Here is a 16,076-nt window from a genome sequence, read left to right on the forward strand (position 1 = left end):
GGCGGAAGAAAGTAGTTCCCCAACAAAGAGGCTTTTAAAATAACTCATTTGTTTTCTATTTTTCTTTTATTAAACATGTACTGTCGAACAAGCATTTATTTAAGCAACTATTTATTATATATGTATATAAATAAATACATTTTATAAACACACACACAATAGATATAAACACTAAGAAAATACATTTGTAAAAAAATGATCTATCAAACTGTCTGTACCTCACACTCCTGTCAGTTGTTGGCGGGAAGCACCATTGAGTTTGTTTGCCAACCGCCATTAAATCCTAAAAGAAGAAGAAGAAGTGTTGAGCGTCTTCTCTTTCCAGTACATTAGGAGGCGCTGCAGCTCTTTAGTCCGGCGATAAACCCAATAAAGAAAGAAAGAAAGAAAGAGCTCGTGTGTAAAGTGTTTGTGTATCTTCGGTTTTTTCTCTCTTGAGTGTTTTATTGATTGTAAACACCGTCTTGTGTTGAGATGTTGATGATGAGAGATGTGATGGATGTGATGTGCTGTAAATCAGTAGGAACTGATCTGTCTATGCTGGATATTGAGGATTTCATCACAGAAATCACTCAGCTGAAGAAAGAGGTGGCGTTACTGGAGACAAAGTTGAGGTTAAGAGGAGATGAAGGACTGAAGAGAGAGGTTTGTACAGCTTAAACATCATTTACCTGTTTGACAACATCAAATCATTATAATCTTACTCTGTGTGTTGTTAGGATGTGGATTGTTGTGAATCTTCAGTGTATTTGACTGATGGACGTCTGGATTCAGTGTGGATGAGCAGAGATCAGAGCCGCACACCACAGCCACTGCTGGACTCTAAACTCTCTGAAGAGAAATCCAGACACACACAGAACTCAGAGCTCAGTCTCACTTTACTCGGTTATACTGAGTCAAAGCTCACAGACACTCAGGACACTACAGTGTGTGACAGTAAACAGAGCTTACAGGAGGATCAAACCTCCACAGAGTCTCTGGATTTTGTCTGTAACGCTGGAGAACCACAACAGAACCTGATGAAGAAGATAAAAACAGAACCCACAGCAGATGAATATGAAGACGATCATAATGATGGTCATGAGTTTATTATCTCAGGTATGTCTCCTCAGTTATTGTTGTATTTTTTAACTGTCATTGGAGTACCTGATTTCTGAAAGGGGGTTTAAAGTCACGAACTTGCTTACCAAAAGACCAAACAGTTTATCACGACTAATTGTTTGCAGAATATATCTTTTTGTTTCACACACATGCATACACATACACACATACAAATATGATGTCTAGAAATAACCTGTCAAATGTTACATTATACTACAACACACACACACACACACTCACACACACATACATACGTGTGTGTGTGTGTGTGTGTGTGTGTGTGTGTACACTCACCTAAAGAATTATTAGGAACACCTGTTCAATTTCTTATTAATGCAATTATTTAATCAACCAATCACATGGCAGTTGCTTCAATGCATTTAGGGGCGTGGTCCTGGTCAAGACAATCTCCTGAACTCCAAACTTAATGCCAGAATGGGAAAGAAAGGTGATTTAAAGGAGCGGTGAATCAAATACTCAATTTTAACTTGATAATTTGTTATATAAGAGGTCATCATACTTGAATAAACATCCTGCAAGTTTCAGAACTGAAAACGTCCGTGCTACTGAAATATAACAGTTTTTGGCACCAAGCCTGTATTATGACCGAGTGAGGAATTCTGAGAAATATGACGTCAAAGTAGAATTGAAGCACCTCCCCGAATCCAAATCGTCTCGGGTTACGTAGGTAACCCTGGTTCCCTGAGAAGGGAACGAGACGCTGCGTCGCCATAGCAACGCTTTGGGGAACGCCTCGGCGTGACTGATCTGAAGCACGTGTAACACATAATCAATAATTTGATGATTGGATATAGGCTGGATGCCGTGCGGACCAAGGGTATAAGAAGGCATCCCACACAAACACACTCGCTACCAGTGCCGAAGCAAGTGCCTACAGGGATGCAGGGAGTATGGCATGGAGACGCAGCGTCTCGTTCCCTTCTCAGGGAACCAGGGTTACCTACGTAACCCGAGACGTTCCCTTTCGAGGAACTCGAGCTGCGTCGCCATAGCAACGCTTTGGGGAACGAGATGCCCACGCTTCCATACTACCAAATGCCTGTAGCGTGTATAACTGAACACAGTCAAGGCAAAGAACCTGGGACCCTACAGGGGTCTAGGTCTAGACCATAAGATCTGACGTAGGTGAGCGGCGAAGACCAACTGGCCGCATTACACACGTCAAGAGAGGCGCCTGACCCTAAGGCCTTAGAGGCAGCCATACCCCGGGTAGAGTGGGCCCTCACAGCGACAGGTGAGGGTAAGCCCTGACGTTCATAAGCCAGTGAGATAGCATCTACTATCCATCTGCTCAAAGTCTGCTTGGTCGCCGGTAAAACCTTTTCTAGGTGAACCAAAGCACACAAATAGCTGCTCGGACTTCCTCACCGAGCAGTTCTGTGAACGTATGTGTTCAGTGCAGTGCTCGCACAGGACACAACAAATTCAGCTTTTCCTGGTCCGCACTCCTGAATGGGGGAGGACAAAGGGCCTGTAGAACAATGGGCCTCGGCACATTGTTCAGCACCTTGGGAATATAACCTGGCTTCGGGTGTAAAAAAGCCTTAGCCATCCCAGGTGCAAACTCCAGACATGTCGGGGATACTGACAGGGCCTGAAGGTCCCCCACTCGCTTTAAAGAGGTGATAGCCGAAGGAACACAGCCTTAAAGGCCAGAAACCTATCTGGCAAAGTCTCAAATGGCTCGAGCGGAGCCGACGAGAGCCCTTCCAACATGACTGCTAGGTCCCAAGTTGGCACCCTTGTGCGGCTAACACGTCGCAACCTGCGAGTGCCACAAAGAAAGCGAGCCAGTAACGGGTGTCTACCCACTGATGAGCCTTCCACCGAAGTATGGTAGGCAGAAACTGCTGCCGTTTAAACCTTAATGGTGAAAGGAGTAAACTCAGAGAAACGCTCCTGCAGAAACCTCAGCACTACATTGACAGGCAGTTATAACTGGGTCAGTCAGATGAGCTGAACACCAAGAGGTGAACATTTCCCACTTCAGGGAATAAAGTCGCCCCGTGGAGGGATAAACACAACCACGGGGGAAAGCATACAGACGTAGCCTCGGCCATGCCTGTACCATGGAAAACCACAGTGGGCAAAGTGTGGTGTCCTGGGATGCAAACAGATCTACCTCTGCGCGTCCTAACCTTTTCCAGATGTGGTTCACCACATCTAGATGAAGTTTCCACTCCCACCGGAGATGTCTGTTGTCTCGAAGGGGCATCTGCCACATTCAGGTGGCCTGGTATGTAGACTGCCCTCAGAGAGTCCAGAAGTGTATGGTAGGCAGAAACTGCTGCCACCTATACCTTAAAGGTGGAGTAATGATATGGTCTCCACAACCTCAGTTGGGAGCCTGACATCCTTCCAAAGGAGTATGGTAGGCAGAGACTGCTGCCACCTAAACCTTAGGGTGGAAGGAGTTAACCCAGCAGAGAATTGCTCCTGCAGAAACCTCAGTACCACGTCAAGGGGCAGTTGACTGGGTCTGTCAGGTGAGCTGAACACTGAAATGTGAAGTTTCTCTACTTTAGGGCATAAGCTTCCTTGTTGAGGGAGCTCTGAAGTAATCATCTGGTTCCCACAACCTCATTCGGGAGCATGAGGTCCCTTCAAAGGAGCATGGTAGGCAGAGACTGCTGCCACCTAGACCTTAAGGGGTGGAAGGAGTTAAGCCAGCAGAGAATTGCTGCTGCAGAAACCTCAGTACCACATAAACACGGCAGTTGACTGGGTTTGTAAGGGGAGTTAAACACCAATAGGTGAAAGATTCTCCACTTAAGGGCATAAAGCTCTCTCGAGGGTTGTCCAGACGAAATATGAGGTCCTTCCAGAAGGAATACGGAAGGCAGAAACCGCTGCCACCTAAGCCTTAAGAGTGGAAGGAATTAAGCCAGCGGAGAATTGCTCCTGCAGAAACCTCAGCACCACATAAACAGGGCAGGTGATAGGGTCTGTCACGTGAGCTGAACACCATGAGGTGAAGTTTCTCCACTTAGGGCCTAAGCTCCCTGAGGGAGCTCTGGAGTAATCATCTGGTCTCCACAACCTCAGTTGGGAGCCTGACATCCTTCCAAAGGAGTATGGTAGGCAGAGACTGCTGCCACCTAAACCTTAAGAGTGGAAGGAGTTAAGCCAGCAGAGATTTGTTCCTGCAGAAACTTCAGCACCACAACAACAGGGCAGTTGACTGGGACTGTCAGGAGTAAAGTATGGTCTCCACAACCTCAGTTGGGAGACCTGAACCTGCGAGCCTGGCCCCCTCAAAGGCCAAGCTGACAGCTATCAGATCTCTGGCAAACTTCTCCAGAACTTCTGTGGCAGAGTGATTGGGGGAAAGAAGAGAAAACCACATTAGGCAGTGTGTGGTGTCCTGAGACGCAAACAGATCCACCTCTGCGCGTCCAAATACTCTCCAGATGTGGTTCACTACATCTGGCTGGAATCTCAACTCCCCGGGAATGGGCTTTGCCTTACAGGGCATCTGCCATATGCAAGTGGCCTGGGTCTAAACTGTCGTCAACGAGTACAGTTTGTCCAGAGACCACAAATGCCATTATCCCAAAATCAACAATGTTGTGATTTTGGCACTATCGGCTTTCCATAACTGTACTCCAACCTGTAAGGGATGTGCCTGTTGTCAGCAACACACGCCAGCAGCGCACACCCAAAACAGTCCTTAGGATAGAAACCAAGGTTTTCTTCACACCACCAGAGCACGCAGACAACGATGCGTGACTTTGATTGCAGAGCTCCTTAGAGATTCATTTAAGAAACCACCGATGTGATGTCTGTCTAGACAAACACATGATGGCTCCTCAGGTCTAGAAGGAAATGGGAGTCTAACCCATACCACCATCATTTCCAAGGCAATTTCAGTGCCATAGCCGATGATGAGTTTCAGCGATTTTGATCCTTTTGGCTTTCCATAATCGCACCAACCTGTGAGGGACGCTACTGTTGTCAGCGTCACACATCGACAACGCGCACCCAACACAGGACCTTGGGACAGAAGCCATGCTTTCTTCCTGTTACCACAGCACGCAAAAAACGGTGCGTGACATTGATCATGCGAGACGGGTGTCCCCTCGGGGAAAACCCTCCAGTGTTGAATGAAGACATAAGCTCTATAGGTCATCATTTCCCTCATGTGGAGGTTCTACAGCCTCCTGCACAAGAATGTATACCTGCTCCCCACTGGAGCCGGCTGTATGCAGTTCCACCAGTGCAGGTGAAGGTTAATTGCAGCTGCCTGTGGTACTACGCACAGCAGTGAGTGTGCCCTGCGAGGGCACTGAAGGGAAGCAGGCACCATAAATGGGGTGTGAGCTGCTTCGCTTCAATAAGAAATAGTGAGTGCCACGAACGAAGACGTTACCCGCCTCAGCGGATGAAGGACTCGAGTCGTAACACAAAAGATCATATCTTGACCAGCGGACGATCAGGAGAATATGCTGTGTACAGCTGTACAAGCAACACTCAGCATAAACACAAAAACACTGCTTGACACAGCTCACACAGGCTGTGACAAGCAGATATACATACATAGCCTACACCTACAGGTGTAGAAAACGTAAAAATATTATTATTTTCATTATTATGTGTATGTACATACATATAATACCTCCATACTGTAAGAAGAGAGGAGGCTTCACGTGGAGACTGCACGTTTAGCCTTAAACAGTAGGCGGATTATGAAGATGATCCATCTCTCCGGAGATAGACAGCTGAAAATATATGGCTCTCACGCAGGGCGCCTTCCCGATCCGGCGAGTGAGAGAGAGGGACTTCACGTGCAGGCGGAGATACCGCCGCCTGCGCGAAATCATATGGCGACTCCCACGAGTGCAACCGCCGCTGAGAAGCGGGATCGCAGCCGCGAACCCAAGCTTTCTAGAGAGCGAGAGACAGATGTCACGGGTGTAGGCGGGGATACCGCCGCCTGCACGCACGAGTGCAGTCACCGCTTTGCCTCGACAGAAGCGGGACCGGATCCGTGAGGACACGAGCCTTGAGATATCCTTCTCTAGCGCGAAGCTGGAGCGCAACACGTGCACGGGAATGCTCACAGTGCACACAGCCAGGTTTCTCAAAAGCCAACTGTGCGTGCCGCGCTCTAGACACATGTGAATCCTTGTCTGTGATATCGCGCCGACAGGGAGATACACATACTCGAACTTCATAAAACATACTTCAGATTTATGCAAACGTACACGCAGTCACTTGCTGAGGCACTAAAAGCGAGTGTGTTTGTGTGGGATGCCTTCTTATACCCTTGGTCCGCACGGCATCCAGCCTATATCCAATCATCAAATTATTGATTGTGTTACACGTGCTTCAGATCAGTCATGCCGAGGCGTTCCCCAAAGCGTTGCTATGGCGACGCAGCTCGAGTTCCTCGAAAGGGAAACAATGACCACTTTTGTAGCCCCGCCCACAGCTCCGCATGACACACTTGTGTCTCAACAATCCGTAAATATGTCTTTAAAGATTGCCAAATATAACCAAAATTACTTTTAAATATATTTTTCTGAGATACTTTTTATTTTGACGCGGTGATCTGTTATGATGGAGTAACCATGGAAACGCAGTTTTCGGTTGTGGAAGAACCGTCTATGGTAAGAACTAGGGATGGGACGGTTAGCAAATTTCATATCATGATTATAGTGACCAAAGTTATCACGGTTATCAATATTATCATGGTTTTCTTAAATTGAGATGAAAATGTTCAAAAAGAACTGATACACACACTGAAAAGTTTTATATGAAGTTTTATTTTTGAAAATCAGCAAACAACAAATACAATTAGCAGCTATATGCACTTTTTTAAGCATAAACATTAAATCAGGGGTGTCCAGCTTTTTTTGTGTGAATCTACTTTTAAAATGATAAAGCCGACAAGAACTACCTGCTAAAAACATTTTTTTAACAAAATACTGTTACATTTTTTAATAACACTTTAAATGTTTGTTAGGAGGACTATTTCTACCTTGAATTTAGGGCTGTCACCATTACTCCATTCTTTTTGAGGAGTTAAAAAAATCATTGAGTACATGCTGAGTACTCCTTATAGCGGAGATGCGGTTTTGATGAAATAAACTAGAAAATGACAACATTATCAGAAGCATGTCTCTCTCTCTCTCTCTCTCTCTCTCTCTCTCTCTCTCTCTCTCTCGCTCTCGCTCTCGCTCTCTCTCTCTCTCGCTCTCTCTCTCGTTCGGTCGGTCGGTCGCGCGCATATACAAGAATGTGCATCCAAATTCGTAAGTTAGACGACTCAGCTGCAGCAGGCAGGCATAAGATTGATAAAAACACACTTGAGAAGAAATGCGCAGCAACTCAAACTGACTTGTTTCTAAGACCATAATGCCAATTTGGCACTTTGTTTTCCGAAGCTCGTGGAGGCGTGGAGCAGCATACACAGTTATTAACTTATGTGCGATCTACCGACATTGCATTTGCGATCGACTGGTCGTATTGGACACCCCTGCATTAAATTAACATTAACATGGAGCCCTGAAATGTATGAACCTGTTTTAATGAACAGTACCTTAAATAAGAACATCAAATGCACACATAAGCAATGCATTAAAACACAGTGCACCTGTTACTGCCTTCCGCCACGCCTTCTCGTGCAAAAACCAATGTTGCATGCGCGCGTGCGTCAAGCTGATTCTGACTGGAAAGGATTTACCGTGAGTTTTCAAAATCACGGTAATCAAACACGGTTGTAATGATAATTACATTTTAAACGATAATACTAACCGTCAGGACATTTTATCATGGTTAATCGTGAAACCGGTAATCGTCCCATCCCTAGTAAGAACACAGACGCTGGATAACGGAGGCTCAGAACGTAACATTAGGAATGCGTGGATCAAGTTTTTTTTTTTTTTTTTTTAGAAGAAGTTCCAGCTCGCGTGGGGAGTGTTTATTTACTTTGTGTACCGCGGATTCATTTGTAAAGAAGCCGATGCTGGATTTGCAGAGAGACTGTGATTAAAAGCACCACTTATATTGGATCTGACAAAAATGACACAGCAGTATAACTTTACACAATAAGTGAAACATTTAACTTTATTTAAGGTTCGCGTTTCACTATTGCTTTGTTAGAAGAGATCACTTGATGTGTCCTGTTGTAAAATCTGGTTAGTTAGTGATAAAGAAGGACTTTCCAGCCACAATTTAGATTCTGATGCCCGCTTACTGTGTTGTAATTTGTGTGGCAACTTGCGTTTGAAAGGTCAAACACTCAACAAAGCTTTTTTATCATATAACTGTGGTATGTAACGTTAGGTGTATGTAAGAGCAACCTAACAAGCACAATATAAATATACAAAGTTATTGATAAGGATTTATCAGCCGCAGTTTAGATTCTGATGCGCACTTACTGTGTTGTAGACGGTAATTTAGTCACATCTAGTTTAAAGGTTTGTTTCAACTTTACTATACGTATTGTCATTTGTGTATCATCATTAGCACCCAGAATCTTTTTTGGCTCAAACATATATGTGTTCGGCTGCTATTTTTACACATTAATGTTTTTAAAACATTTCCCCACATGTAATGATGGGGAATGAAGCTGTCCAATCATAGCAGTGGGTGTTAACGTCCAGGTCTTTAATGCGGCCCGCCCCTTTAAACGAAGCTTTTCTCCAGACAGCCACTAATCCATGTTACAAATAGCATATTACTTATTGCTTTTGATGTTTTTGAATGTAAAAACCATGCAAACATCATAAGCAGACATCAGACAACAGTATAAAACAATAAAATCAACAAATTCACCCCCCCTGAATTTGAGCATGGCATGGTTGTTGGTGCCAGATGGGATTTTCACGCACAACCATTTCTAGGGTTTACAAAGAATGGTGTGAAAAGGGAAAAACATCCAGTATGTGGCAGTCCTGTGGTCGAAAATGCCTTGTTGATGCTAGAGGTCAGAATAGAATAGGCAGAATGATTCAAGCTGATAGAAGAGCAACTTTGACTGAAATACCCACTCGTTACAAACCGAGGTATGCAGCAAAGCATTTGTGAAGCCACAACACGCACAACCTTGAGGCGGATGGGCTACAACAGTAGAAGACCCCACCGGGTACAAATCATCTCCACTACGAATAGGAAGAAGAGGCCACAATTTGCACGAGCTCACCAAAATTGGACAGTTGAAGACTGGAAAATTGTTGCCTGGTTTGATGAGTCTCGATTTCTGTTGAGACACTCGGATGGTGGAGTCAGAATTTGGTGTGGGGGATGCTTTATTGGCACACTTTTGGCCCATTAGTGCCAATTGGACCACCATGTACCCATCCTCTGATGTCTACTTCTTATGTCACAAAGCTCAAATCATTTCAAATTGGTTTCTTGAACATGACATTAAGTTTACTGTACTAAAATGGCCCCCACAGTCACCAGATCTCAACCCAATAGAGCATCTTTGAGATGTAGTGGAACGGGAGCTTCGTGCCCTGGATGTGCATCCCACAAATCTCCATCAACTGCAAGATGCTATCCTATCAATATGGGCCAACATTTCTAAAGAATGCTTTCAGCACCTTGTTGAATCAATGCCACGTAGGATTAAGGCAGTTCTGAAGGTGAAAAGAGGTTAAACACAGCATTAGTATGGTGTTCCTAATAATCCTTTCGTTATACACACACACACACACACACACACACACACACACACACACACATATATATGATGTCAAGAAATTGCAGTCTGCCTCAAAGCCAACTTCACTTCCCGCAAGATATAAAGCAAGCTCATCCCCCTAATGGCTTGATTATTATAGGGGTAATCTCAGTCCAAGCTATACACTGATAATATAACCTAAAGCTATATTACAACACAAAACAACACAATTTATTAGCCAGGTAGGAAAATTAATAAATCAAAAGTCAAATGATGAAGATCTGGCTACAGATTCCTCAAAGAAAAATGAAAAGTATGATGCTGTGCCAAAGACAAACTTTCCTTAAATATCCAGAGAGAACAAAGCATATAGGAATTTGGTACTGATTGGTTGTTGTAAACTCAGGGCTGTCCTTAATTTGTATTCAGTGGGTGATTGGTTTATTTTTAAGATGGGAGGTGTCAATCAACATTGAGTGAAGTTTGCTTAATGTATTGTTACACTTTTAACATTGAATTCTTGTTGTCATATGAATGTGACTGTTGTACCACTTGCACTACGGTATTGATACCAAACATGATGGAATGCAGGTTGTTTGTGTATTTAGAATGTAGCATTTCATATACAGTTTGCTCTGAGAGAATAAGGAGACGAATGTATGACTGCCTGGAGGTGTGATCTTTAAAAAACAAATGTGGTCTCTGTTGGAAGTCCACTGTGAATCATAGAGAGTTGTTTTCCCGAGCACTCACTGTGCACCCGTGCTGTGTTCTTTGGGGAGGAGCTATCTTTATTCAGGAAATTATCCTCACACCCCTTTTGTGTGAATATAGAAAAAGATTCAGAATCCAGGGTTTCCGCGGGGTTGTAAAAAGTAGTAAAAGGTAGTAAATTAAATTATGCCAAATTAAGGCCAGTAAAAAGTAGTAAAAAGTAGTAAGCGTCATCTGACGAGGTAGTAAATTTTCGATTGCCTTTTGTAATGTTATGATGCCTGTAAATTAGTTCAAATCACCTGCATATCTGGGCAAATAATCAAAGATCTTTCATCTCTGGGATGTGATCAAAGCCTGAAGTGGAGCCAAATCACGTTCCTCTCTCCGCTGTAAGCGTTCTGTAATCACTACGGACCGGATCCACTCCGGGTTTTCTGACTGCATCACGTTAAGCTGAGGTAAAACTTTATTTCAGCTAGCATGGTCAAATTTATAATGCAGGAAGGCTCCGATGTTTTGAAGATCGATAAAGGTGTAAAAGACGATTGACTTGGCTTAGCGAAATAATGAAGATTGGCAAGCCTTTCAGTTCGTGGGATAAGAAAACCAAACAGGTAATTGCGTGTCTTTGCACAGTATGACTAACGTAAGGGGTCCTGTATTTTGGGGGTAAATGATTTCTCACGTTACTGATCATCCGCGGCACGCTTTTACATGCTATGCTGATATAGCCAGTGGCTGGTACAACGGGTTTGTAACTCGTGGGTAAACTTCATGTGGATCCACAAGAACCAAGAGGCAGATGACATCCAAATCCTGTGAGAGCGATTGACGAGGAATCATAAGAGGAGACTGCTTCCGAAATGCTCTCGCGGGACTTTGATGTCATCCACCTGTCGGTTCTTGCAGTTGCATTTGCGTGTGGTCACAAAAACGTAACATTTTTACATATATTTAAGCACCTCAGTTTAAAAACAAGTGATTTTAAGCCATTCAAACACAAACAACAGTGCGTCCGCAGTTTCTGTGTCAGAAGAGCATGCAAGCCGCGCATTCGATTCTCATTGAGCATGTGTTGTACGTATTTTTGCCGCTTTATTGGCCTTAAATAACACATATGCCTCAAAAATCCCGTCTTTGCAAATATCCTCATATAAACACAACCATTTAGGTCTTAGGAGAAAGTAAACAGCAGAAACATTGCGCATAAACTAGCACATCAGCGCTGCCTCTATTGTAACATAATATTTTGTTGAGAAATGTACAGTCATTCAATTAACAACTGTCCCTATGGTTACAGACATCCTGTGCGAATTCTCGTTCAGGGTTTATATTCATACATAACGTTACTGTATTAGAGCTGTGACTGTAAACTGTTGTGTGAACAGAACAGACCCTGGATTATTTGTTTATGTTTACTGAATAATATGATATTAAAAAGTTGTATTTGTTCACATTAGTAAATGCATTATATAACAAACAAACAATGAAAAATATAGAGTATATAAGCATTAATTAATTCTTGTTTATGTCATTACAGTAATTGACGGTGGTTCATGGTGCATTCACTAATGTTAACAGTTTCAACTTTGATTAAAAAATTATTAGTAAATGCTAAAATAAATACATTTACAATTAATAAATAATTAATAAAACAATCATTAAAGGTGGTGATATTCATGTTTTCTTTTTATATAGTGAGTTATTTAGCTGTTTCGCCTTAATCTGAAATGCCCTGCAAACTACAGCTACCTATATGCCACATGAGACTTCAATGTGGAATTTATGGCAAAAAAAATCTCCCCTTAAAATGCTATTGGTCTCGCCTACATAAAGTGTTAGGTAAAGGAATATGACTTGGCCTGAAAAATATTTCAGTCAGAAGAATTTTTTCACTTTAATTCTTTTTTTGTATGTTATATATGTCAAAATCTGTGTAAATAATAGAAAGGTCGCTGATTAACACTTGCAATTCAGTGTCGTGATGGTTTTAAAAAATATTCTGAAGGTAGTAAAAAAGGTAGTAAAAAGTAGTAAATTTAACTTAAGGATTTCTGTATAAACCCTGGAATCTCAATTCATCTTTCTTTGTGTAAATAAAAGTGAAAAGAAAATTTAATTGTATTGTGTTTCTTTCAGACGTGAGGAGTGAATCATGTTGTGATGGAGAAATAACGTCCTCAACATCAGAAGAGCGACTGACAGCACAAACTCAAGAGAAGAAACTTCATTCAGAAGAGCAAAGAGAGACGAAGAAGAAGCCGTTTAACTGTGAACAATGTGGGAAGGATTTTGATTTCTTATTTCAGCTGAAAAGCCACATGAAGGGACACAGTGGTGAAAAACCTTTCTACTGCAATGATTGTGGCAATTACTACGGCAGCAAAAAAAGTCTTAGTTTGCATAAGAGAATTCACAAAGAGAAACCGTACGAGTGTCCTCACTGTGACAAGACATTCAACTACCAATCCAATCTGAATAAACATGTGCGTTCACACACCAATGAGAAACCGTATCAGTGCAGTCAATGTGGAAAAACCTTCAAACAGTCATCCTCTTTGAAGTCACACGAAAAAACACACTCTCAAGAGAAACTCTATCCATGTTCATACTGTGATGAACATTTCACTGATAAATCTCATCTGATAATCCATGAGAGAGTTCACACAAGAGAGAAAAGTTACGTCTGCAGTGCTTGTGGGAAGAGTTTTAATCAGCATAAAAATTTTGTGAGACACCAGAGAACTCATACAGGTGAAAAACCTTACAAATGCTCTCAGTGTGCGAAGACGTTTACTCAATCAAGCTCCTTAAAAATCCACGAGAGAATTCATTCTGGAGAGAAACCTTACATCTGCAGTGTTTGTGGGAAGAGTTTTAATCAACGTGAACATTTAGTGTTACACCAGAGAACTCATACAGGTGAAAAACCTTACAAATGCTCTCAGTGTGAGAAGACGTTTACTCAATCAAGTTCCTTAAAAATCCACGAGAGAATTCATTCTGGAGAGAAACCTTACGTCTGCTCTGTCTGTGGAAAAAGCTTCTCTAATCCATCTCATTTCAGAGTTCATCAGCGAGTTCACACTGGAGAGAAACCTTACGTCTGCTCTCAGTGTGGTAAGAGCTTCTCTAATCCAGGTTCTTTGAGTTTTCATCAGAGACTTCACATTGAAGAGAACCCTCATCACTGCAGTGTTTGTGGAAAGAGTTTTAATGAAAATAATAGTTTATTGCGACACCAGAGAACTCATACAGATGAAAAACCTTACAAATGCTCTCAGTGTGACAAGACATTTACTACATCAAGTTCCTTAAAAGTCCACGAGAGAATTCATTCTGGAGAAAAACCTTATGCCTGCTCTCAGTGTGGTAAGAGCTTCTCTAATCCAGGTTCTTTGAGTTTTCATCAGAGACTTCACATTGAAGAGAAACTTCATCACTGCAGTGTTTGTGGGAAGAGTTTTAATCATCATGTATATTTATTGAGACACCAGAGAACTCATACAGGTGAAAAACCTTTCAAATGCTCTCAGTGTGAGAAGACGTTTACTACATCAAGATCTTTAAAAGTCCACGAGAGAATTCATTCTGGAGAAAAACCTTACGTCTGTTCTCACTGTGGAAAAAGCTTCTATGATCCATCTCATTTCAGAGTTCATCAGAGAGTTCACACTGGAGAGAAGAAATTTCATCACTGTAATGTTTGTGGGAAGAGTTTTAATCCGCGTCAAAATTTATTGAGACACCAGAGAACTCATACAGGTGAAAAACCTTACAAATGCTCTCAGTGTGACAAGACGTTTGCTTGGTTGAGTTCCTTAAAAATCCACAAGAGACGTCATTCTTCAGCTTCTCTGATCAATCTCATTTCATAGTTTATTAAAGAGTTCACACCGGAGAGAAACTTTACCTGTGCAGTGTTTGTGGGAAGAGTTTTAAAGGAGTCGTATGACCCGATTTCAGGTTTTCCTTTGTTTTAGAATGTTAAAAGATTTCTGTCCATAAAGAAGATCTATAAAGTTGGTAAAGTTTTAAACCCAAAAAGATCTTCTTTTTAAAAGTGAAGCCTCACCAACACCTTTGTAAACAGCTCATTCAAACACACCCCTGCAGTTGGACGTCATACTGAAATTTGCATAACACCGCCCTTATGTATACGCAAAGATAGAGGCTGTAAGCTTCATTCGCACTGTAGTATTGTTGCCAGGTCCGGTTCTAGATATTTGGAGGCCCCCCACACCCCTCTAATTTTTAGAATAATCTGAGAAGTGTTTTTGTACCCTGTAAGAAATCATTTAAGCACTACAGTGATTAAACATGTTTTCCCCACTACTTTTCTGTTTTATCAAGTTAACAAATGTATGTAAAAATGCTGGTTTGATCTTATTTTTGACCATCAAACACAGATGCATAAGAGGGAATCCTTACGCCCCATTCAGACAGCCAACAACAAGCAGTAGCACAGCGACGCAATCTCATTCATTTCAATGGAAACCTGGCGACTTCCGGCGACACGAGCGAAAGTGACCGTTGGCAATCATATGGGTGTGTCCAGCGACGCGAGAAAGTTAAGAAAAGTTAAACTTTTTGCAAATGTCGAGCGACTTTCGGGAGCGCCTACCAATGAGAACAAAGCAGTGGAGTTCACGTCATCCTTCTCTCGTCAGTTACTGGCGTGGATGGTACTCATTTGTTTATGACAAGCAGATTTAGAAACGCCTCATTGAAAGAGACAAGTGACACACAGCGATAACGTCGCTGGCTGTCTGAATGAGGGGTTAGCAGGGATGTAGCCCAGATCATTGGTCTGCGGGGAAGACTGATGTCCGCTGGTGCGTCTGGGCCTCACGTCCGAATCTTTCTAAGCAAATGTTCAAATAGACACTATACTAATCGACTGCAGATTTGAAAATTATACATGTATATTCTCGACTGAATTAATCTTAATGAGCACCTATTTTAAGATTCATGTTTTTAAACATCCTTTTGTGTGTAGGTGTGTATAGTACATGAAGTGTTTCATTGCAAAACGAGATAAATCCATTTTTTAACATTTTTGTTTATAATTATGTTATCATGTTATTATTTTGTTTTATGGTGCTACTTAGCTGTATTTTTAAGTTATGAAGGTTTAAATCAAAACAAACCAGCTGCAGTTGAATTGAAATTAACTGGAATGCACAACCAAAAAACAAGATTTCTGAACAAGATTTTGCAACAAAACTCTTCACATGTTAATGATATTCAAAAAGTAGATACCCCAAAGAAAATGTCTCCAACGTTCTAGGACTACAAAAAACACTCGGATTGTAGGCAACAGTTTACTTCCTGGGATTGGTGAAGGGAATGGAAGTGACGACTCACGCAGGTAAGAGGCCCTGGAACCAGTTGCCTTCTCCTTAAAACCTAATAAAGTAAGCAGTCTTTCATAATAAAGTTTACTATAGCACTGTACTATAGTTTTATTATCATTTCAATAAATATTTTCTATGTGCTACATTTGGTGTTTCCATATAGTTTGCACAGTAATGTTGTACGTTATAATTACCTTTTAAATTTCTTTGCAAAATTTTTGAGGTATGTAGGCTATTTATAACAATAATAA

At 41.9% G+C, this 16,076-nt stretch overlaps 1 protein-coding gene across 1 annotated transcript in view; it reads left to right on the top strand.

Annotated features, from left to right (window-relative positions):
- LOC135749074 (uncharacterized) overlaps positions 1-14,824 on the top strand; it is a 32,802-nt gene extending 17,978 nt beyond the window's left edge. Inside the window, 3 exon segments of the mRNA XM_073812286.1 lie at positions 456-645; positions 720-1,098; positions 12,608-14,824. Coding sequence (XP_073668387.1) covers positions 456-645; positions 720-1,098; positions 12,608-14,346 — 2,308 coding nt within the window. The 3' untranslated portion in view covers positions 14,347-14,824.
- The last annotated feature ends 1,252 nt before the right edge of the window (positions 14,825-16,076 follow it).

This window comes from Paramisgurnus dabryanus, chromosome 17 (genome assembly GCF_030506205.2).
Source record: "Paramisgurnus dabryanus chromosome 17, PD_genome_1.1, whole genome shotgun sequence".
Taxonomy (NCBI): Eukaryota; Metazoa; Chordata; class Actinopteri; order Cypriniformes; family Cobitidae; genus Paramisgurnus; species Paramisgurnus dabryanus.